The sequence below is a fragment of the Centroberyx gerrardi genome, chromosome 20 (genome assembly GCF_048128805.1).
Source record: "Centroberyx gerrardi isolate f3 chromosome 20, fCenGer3.hap1.cur.20231027, whole genome shotgun sequence".
Taxonomy (NCBI): Eukaryota; Metazoa; Chordata; class Actinopteri; order Beryciformes; family Berycidae; genus Centroberyx; species Centroberyx gerrardi.
Genome location: NC_136016.1, coordinates 6,573,120 through 6,581,616, shown reverse-complemented (window position 1 = coordinate 6,581,616; position 8,497 = coordinate 6,573,120). Strand labels below are relative to the sequence as shown.

Below are 8,497 nucleotides of genomic sequence, written 5' to 3'. Positions count from 1 at the left end.
GCTTTGCACCAATCAGAAAGTAACCAACTGTCTTTTATTGTCCAATTATCACTAACGGAGCAGTATTATTCTACAACAAATATAACAAACACAGAACTTGAACTGGATCCAACTCAAATTGTATGATCATAAATAAAACAGGTTTCATGAAAAAAGTGAATGCATATAGCATGGACATTTTACATTATGCAAATGTGAGAAGCAGGAACACAACAATAAGGGCATCTCTTAGGTGTGTGTTTATAGAACATGTCTGTGTTTGTGTGTGCTGCGGTATCCTTCTATTCGATCTGACACCGGTGGTGGCGGTGAGTGTGCGTAGGAAGCTTGTTGGATATTGGCGAATTGGAGGTAGCCATGTAGTGGGGAAGGCACAGGAAGCTGCTGGACTACATCGGTCCTCATCAGTACATCCGATCCCAATACCGCCCTCACCTGCAGTCTGCAGAGGTGGGAAAGACAGGGAACACATTCTAAAGGGAGGAAGAGAGGGAGAAAGAGAAAGAGAGAGGGTGAAAACAGTCATGATTATGAATTTACTACAGATTAATATAAGTAGACCTCATCAATCTGCACCGTATGTTTCATCACTGTACCAAAATTTGGACACGGTGCCCAGGTCTTCTCCTCCAGTCTTCGGTCCAGAATATGTTTTAGGGGGGTAGACAGAATTGACCAGTTTACAAACCCCAGCAGGTAATTCAACACCCCACTGTCTGCCGCCTCCACCCTAAAAAGCATTTTGGCAGGAGCAAAGAGAAACACTGATCAATTATGTACAACTGATAATTCACCAGAGAGTGAGACAGCGAGAGAGAGAGACTCACACGTTGGGCTGCAGCAGCAAAGAAGGTTCAAGTCCTGCCTTCAGAAGCAGGGGCAGCCAGCAGGCGGCGAAATGCACCTGACTGAGTGCCACGCACACCAGCTCCCTCAGTTCCTGCAGCTTTAACGCAGTGCTCCTCAACGGACTTGGCACAGAAAGGGTCCTGCTCGAATTCTCAGGTCGTGGGATCCACCTGTGCTGAAGTACAAGCTGTAGCAGATCTGTTTTGTCAGTGGCCAAGGCATACGTCCAATCCTCCTCACTCAAACTTGCTCCTGCGGCTACCAGCAACCTCACTGATTCACTGAAAGAGATTTTAATCCGAGTTAGGGGCAAACTGGTGTGTTTTTGTTTGCGTATGTGCTTGGAGCGTGTGGGACGGTTACAGGAGTTTGTTTACCAACCTGTATGGTTCATCAGATGTAAGACACAAGGCGAAGGAGAGCGGTGAACGCAGGCCCAGGATGTGTGTGCAGTCCTGGGCATCGGGGCTGTAACCTTCCCTCAAGAGCAGCTTGACACTCTTGCTCTGTGTCCTCACAGCCGCATAGAGCGGACTCACCATGCCGTCGCCGCGGTCACACACACGATCCGTAACAGCTATCAGCCTCTTGAGGATACTGGACAGACAGAATTGCATGGTAAAATGAAAAATAAGCACATCTGTATAGAGCTCTTCCTAACAAGTAGGGATGGGACGATACGCTTATCTCATGACACGTCGGTCTGGGAGATTTGGATAAACAAAGTTCTAGTTGCAGCCTATAGTAAGTCATTGACAGACGACTTATGGATCAGTACCCGCTATGGCCGAACTCAGCAGCAGCATGAATGGGGAGCTGTGGCCAGTCACGGCTACAGGCCAGGTTAGGGTTTGCCCTGTGGTCCAACAGAACATCCACACAACCCTCATGGCCCTCCTGAGAGGCGATCATCAGTGGTGTGGCCAAGTCAGCTGCCTGGGCGTTCACACTGGCACCTGCAATGGAAACCAAATCAAACACAATTCATTATATATTTTATTTTAGGTTATTTGTTTATTTATGAGTCCTCTAATCAACATTAAATAGCAACTACTACAGTAATCAACAGAAAGACACATAGTCATACTAAAGCTACAAACATACACACACAAAGGTATACGGAAAAGCAGCTGTTTACCAGCATCAACAAGGATTTTCAGGCAGTCCTGCTGCCCATACTGTGCAGCCACAAAGAGAGGGGTGATCTTGTGGTCGTCAAGTGCCTCCAGGTGGCACACAGTAACCAATATGCGCACAATGTCACTGTGACCCTTAGGGAGTAAAAGAATAAGTGTGTTTTACTAGGTAGGATGCACTTGACAGAGTTGTGTGTGTGTGTGTGTGCATGTGTGTGTGCGTGCGTGCGTGTGTGTGTGTTCAGTTATTACCTTATACACAGCTTGATGAAGGCAGGTCCAGCAGGATGCAGTGTGTGTTCCGTTGACCTCTGCCCCTTTACTGACCAGCAATTCCACAATCTCCTTGTGCCCACCATCTACAGCTGTTTACACATAATTAGCAGTAATTGATGAATAATACAGACAGAATTGTGCCTATTAGGATAATGGGTGTTATTATTATCCATACCTGCATAGAGAGGACAGGAGAGGTCATTGGTCGGCTGGTTGATGTTGGCGTGTGCTTTCAGGAGGAGTCGGATCACTGCCAGGTGTCCCCGCTGCGCTGCCAGGTAACATGCAGACTCCCCCTCGTGTGTCAGAGAGTCCACATAGGCACGGCAGCCACGGGACGAGTCTGCTGCTTACAGACAGATAGGGGAAAGGGAGAGCAAAGGTTGTGTTTAGGTGTGATGGATAATTGGGAAAGTAGGAAAACGGATGAAACTTAATCGACTTGAGACTTTAATTGAGAGCCATCTTGGAAATGAGCAATGATAAATGTCACTGTGGGAGCGGGCTGTGGTTTATCATGAGATGAGCAATGAGATATTTGAAGGACAATAATGAGGGGAATCTTTTCAGCCATGTAATCTTTGACAAACAGAAATCAAACAGAACTATAACCCTGTGTTGTTTTGGACCCTGGCTTACCGGCGGCAGACAAGATTTCTCGCACACACTCCTTGCTGCCAGCGGCTGCAGCCTCGTGCAGGGCGTTCCAGCCACGGTTGTCTCTGCTGTCCACACTGCAGCCTCTGTGGATCAGCTTCCTGACCCGCTCTCTGCAGCCTGAACGAGCTGCAGCAGCAACACTGGACACAGTGTCCCTGTAGCACTCTGTGAAGTCCATCCTCTGTGCCTGACCCACCTGTAACGACAGGGAGAGATGGTGGAGTGAAGAAACAGGCTGATGATGGAGCCATAGATTCACTGTAAAGTATCAAACAAGCATACACTGCCATCGTTGATAATGGCATTGTTGCTGTGATCTTCCTTTCATTTATGCTAGATCTAATGATTTCCCTGCCCTGCCTGTAAAATCCAAGGTTCGGTAAGATATGTAATTTAAAGTGATGTTAGTAAGCACCCTAAAGGAGGCAATTTGGGACTCAATGCTACCTTTTTTACGTTAGTGACTTACTTACTTACTGACTGTTAATTGTATTAATGAATAGTTACACCACTTATCGCATAACCCATAGCAAAAAGGACACAACTTCAGTCACTAACGAGCTTGACCAGGAGAAAATCAGAGCTAGCCACCAAGCTAACTACTGGCTAACGGTAACGACAGACTTCGCTACCTCGCTAGCTAATCACAGTTGACTGTACTTTGGAAATTCCATATTATTTTACACACTGAATGCATTTTGCTAAAGGTGGAACTATGAATCAGTTTGTTCAACTCGCATAATAGCTAGGGCTTAATTACCCGAACAGTGTGCAGTCAGTGATGTAGTTCAGCTTTCTTCCGTAAACAGATAGATATGGCTGCTACGATTGGTCGAAAAGTAAGCCCCGCCCACTGCAGAATGCCATGCTGCGTCCAAGTGTCATGGGGAAATTAGGAATAAGCGTCGGAGCAATTTGAGACGAAATATTGACATGTGACATGTGCAAGATCAATTTGTCTGTATGTCTGTCAGTCATGATATGATATGCTACCTCTCCCTGCTGTCTTAACCTTATTGACTACTTAATTGTCTTTTACTTCAGACCACACTTAAAAGCACACATATTTCTCTGTCTCTCTCTAAAAGAACTCTTATTTGTCCATTTCTGTTCTCTCCCCATTTGCCTGTTCACGTGCAGATGAGAACCACTGGACTAGATCTGGAGCCAGCCAGTGGTTATTTACTTACTTCTTTGTTTCCTTGGCAGCCGACACAGTGATGCTGACTACCACAATCCCATTGCTGAAGGCAAAGGAGCTAGAATGTACTGCTAAACAAAAAGCTGCATCTGGAGGGTCATACCATGTCAGATCACACAGATGTTTTGAATTTTGACAACCACCCTCTCAGATTCTTCTGAAACTGGCCAAGGTTAGCAGACCTGCAACATTATTTTGTAGAAACATCATTTGATTAGTGAGAAATTAAACAAGTTGACTGCACCCAAAATCTTGTAATATTCATATAATATTCTGTAAATATAGTACCCAACATCCGACTCATACTAAACTTCTTCCTAATAATGCTAAAGACATGAGGAATCCACATAAATGGTAACAATCCACCCACAGTCTCCCCAAAACTCAAGCCAATCCCACTCCAGTGGCCACTGTACAACTTCATTTCTATATGTTTGACAAGTACTATGAAGCTGGGCCTTGGAGTATTGCTTCTTCATCATATTTAATGTATTCTCAGTGAATATGGTGAATGTTATTTTCCCTTGTCCAAATGAATGAGTCATTGAAGTTGTTCATCTTAGTACCTGGTTCGGACCACTATGTGCCGCTGTTTCTGCTATACTGGCCCACCATGTAGGTTGCAGGTAGCTTCAACTCCAGCACATATTCAGTATTATGGTTAAAATTAGGATTGGTTCACATTGGGTTTAGGGGTTTTCAGCATTATGGACTGAATATTTCTACTGGTTTACAATGAACTTTGTGTGGCTTATTCCCTTAAAAAAAAAAGATCTGGATCAGTTCCAGGAGAACAAACAAACCATTAGGTTACATCAGTTTCAGTGGTTTCACAGTCATGGTCTCTAATGGTCTTTTAGGTAAATGTCCTACAAACACACTGCATTGTTTTGCTGTGGTGTCTATTAGTGGTTTCTGTAATGGTGCATTGTGTAGGTTTAATGGTTTCTGGTGGGTTTAAATGCTATGAACCACACTACATGCTAATTAGATATTTGTTTGATTTATTGAAAACCCCAACACTTCAGTACATTGGTGTCTAATTGTTTTTCTTTTCTTATTAATATTAATGAGTCAGTGAAGTTGTAAAAATGTCCAGAGAATTGCACCATTAGCTAATTTTACCAAATTGTATTTGTATAAAATAATATTACAGGAATACTTGTCTTATTGGTGTCTAACCACAGGAAGTCTTCCAGAGGAATTGTGATGTGTGTGTGATTTGACATGGAGTGACTGGACCTAATAGACAGGAGCATAGAAAAACAATCTGTGGCAGTGATGAGAGAATTATGTCCTATCAGTAATACTTTTCATTTTCCCACCAAATCCCCATCTATCCCCATGTATTTATCAATATGTGGGCCCGTATGCCCGAAATCATGCACACAACCTTGAGTGAGTATAAATGGTTGCTGTCTTACCTTCAGCCAAGCAGCAGGCATGAATCAGGGCATAGAGTTCAGCTACCTGGGCCGAGCACATGGCAGGTAGGGAGGCACTTTCAACAACAGAAAAATCATCATATATGGCATAGCCTGTATAGGGAACTCCAATTTCTCTGTAAGCAGAACCATCATATATTTTGAATGGTGTTCAGTTGTAACATATCTGCCTCTCTGGACCCTAGAACAAGATCAGGACTTTTAGAGACCGCAGACGGCTGCTGCTACACCACACATGCATGTGAAGAGACCTTGCTCAACAGAGTCAGTAAGCTACAGGGCGATAGCTAGTTATGGCACTGAGTGAGCTTGGATTCTTCTGAGAACCACTTCAAAACCTGCCTGTTGTTCCTATTCAGCGTTTTGTTTCTGGAAAGTTCGCTTTCGTTTTTTGTCTCACGGGTTATCTTTTAATGAGGCCACTTGAGATTGTAATTGCCCACACCTTGCCTCATCTTCCCACAGGAATGTTTGGTTTTATGAACGTGTTCTCTTACAAGACTTAATGAGATCTATCAAAACTGCCGCTTGGAGGAAATGTGAGGAGGCCATCCTATTTTGTCATATGAACCAATTTCTTCACTTTCTCAATACTTTCCTATCCATAATGATCAAACTTATATACTTTACTGGACATGTCAACTCAGCACCGCCCTTATAATTGTTCTTGCGGTTCCTACAACCCATTTTTTTTCTTCCTACTTGACTCAATCCTTTTTTTTTTTTTACCTCTGAATGTTCCCCAAACACTATTTAATTCTGTTCCAGTGTTCTTCGAGTACTTTTCTCTAAGTGCACTATTTTTCTAAGTGTTCCCGAACACTATTTCCTTTTCGTTTCCTTTCTAATGCTCCCAGAACATTCAGTTAACTGTCTCAGGAAAAGAGCTGGCCTCACTGTGGTTTGGTGTTGTTTAGCATTCAAGTTTTATTATTGCATATGCTTACAGAGATAGGACTAGTCTGTCTGAGTAGGCTGAATAGACAGAAAAAGATACAGCAGAATAAACAGTGAAAAATTACTGGATGGACAGTGGACATGGAAAACTACTGAGTACAGAGCATAAGCTAAAGTAATGTATTTACAGGTTTGTCTCAACAATATTGAAGTACAGAAGTGACATAATTCAATTGAAATCATTAAATCAAACTGCAATTTCAATTCCCATAAATGAGCGCATGACCTAACCTAGATTTGAATGTGAAATGTATCCAATCAAATTTAAGCGTGTCATCAATGTTGTTATTACTAGGTCATACAGACTGAAAAATATGAATTAGTTTGCTTAGGCATTTTTATGTTATGTCGTTGTATAAAAGGTGTCCAAACTTACTATAGGCACAGTATTGGACATAAGCTAGATATTTAATACGTTTATATTTTAAGGCTATTTTCCGCAAAAGAGCAGGTAAACTTTGTCACAATCATTTTATTTGCTTCTGAAATATGTGATCCTTAGATCATTTATTTATTTGGATACTTTAAAAAAACATGAACTGATTAGCAACCACTTTATAAAGATTCAATTGATGGTAAGGCCTTACTGTTTGCTTTCTGGTGTGATATCAAAGAAACCATTCCTCTCCAGTAAAAAAGTGTTAAAGTATAGAATTTAACTAAAATTTGCCTGTGGAATATCTCAAGAAATCTACATACTCACTATACATTTACCCTCATTCCAAAGCTGGCTTGTAAAGTTGGTAAGTTGGAGAAATTTTAATAAAAGAAAATGCAACAGGTGGGGCCACCAAATTTCCTGGTGTGTTTCACGCTCCCGATTTATTTGTTTTGTGGAAGAAGACATACTCAAAGACAACAGTCTTTTGCATATGCTTTGGTTCTTTAAGGCCTAATGGGGTAAATCTAAATCTATGACTTTTTAATTCAACTATTGTAAAAGAAAAGGGAGTTTTTTAAAATGTATTTTATATTGCACCTATTTTAAAAAAGTGTGTCCTCTAATTCTACACAGCAAAAATCAAATCTGTTGCAGGAACACGCGCGCACACAAACACACACACACACACACACACACACACACACACACACACACACACAAAACACTGCACCTTCAAGGCATTTTCCAAGACAGGAAAACTTTTTTGTCATTGTCCTAGTTTCTTGTAGCTTTTGCTTTTATAGCAAAATTAGGCTTCAGCTGCTCCTGCAATTGTCAACAGAAGTTGCAGGTTGGTTGTGAATTGGGTGGGACCAATGTGGTGCTCACACATATGTTGACTGTTTTCCGGTGAATCGGTCTTACAGGTCCTGCGAGGAAAAAGCTCAGTCTTCCCAGAGAGAAAGAGACTTGTTTCCATAGTGACTGCTTGACAATTCTCTGCTGCGGTAGTCTTATCACTGCCTTCAGCTTTATCTGTCTCATCTCCAGGCAACCCACATGGCATGCCTCCTTTTAAAACCAGGCCCATTTCTTTTGCGTGTGCGTCACAAAGTTTTTGTCCGGTTACTGACAAGGTCGGGTGTTAGTGGGTCACATGCTCAGGCAACAAACCTCATGAGATAGGACTTTTAAAACATGTTCTCTTTTCAATTATTCATCAGAAAAATTTGTGTCCAAACAACACTGGCACTACGACTCTTTAGTCTTTGGGACTTGTTTCCACCAGGGTCTTTAGCTCTATCCTGCCTGAGTTTGACGGTTTCTATTGGGTGCCAAGGGTTTTACAACATGGTAATGAGAAACGCTGGCCTCCTCTGTCCACTCTGCTCCTATAGCTGTTGCTGAGAGACAAAGTAGAAGTCACCCAGGCGCTCCGACAGACAGAGAGAGAGAGAGGGGAGAAGAGGCCTTTAAAACAATGACACCACCATAACTCATAGTGTCCAGGGCTGGGACAATTGGAGGGGGAGGATGGGGCGGGATGGGGAAGGGGTGAGTAGAAAAACAGAGTGTAAATGGAGTGAAATGA

General features: G+C 42.6%; 1 protein-coding gene across 2 annotated transcripts; it reads right to left on the bottom strand.

The window, feature by feature from the left end:
- Nucleotides 1-45: 45 nt before the first annotated feature.
- asb3 (ankyrin repeat and SOCS box containing 3) lies at nt 46-5,631 on the bottom strand. 2 transcript variants are annotated; one of them, XM_071907911.2, is made up of 10 exons: nt 5,547-5,631; nt 2,901-3,117; nt 2,437-2,604; nt 2,238-2,350; nt 1,988-2,120; nt 1,628-1,805; nt 1,231-1,446; nt 828-1,130; nt 597-730; nt 46-473 (listed from the first exon to the last, which is right to left on the bottom strand). In XM_071907911.2, the coding sequence occupies exons 1-10, from the start codon at nt 5,565-5,567 to the stop codon at nt 241-243; spliced, it is 1,716 nt and encodes a 571-aa protein (XP_071764012.2). In that variant the 5' UTR covers nt 5,568-5,631; the 3' UTR covers nt 46-240. The 2 variants fall into 2 exon arrangements, with proteins under 2 accessions (XP_071764012.2, XP_071764011.2); XM_071907910.2 differs by having other exon boundaries at nt 2,437-2,607; nt 5,547-5,630.
- Nucleotides 5,632-8,497: the final 2,866 nt, after the last annotated feature.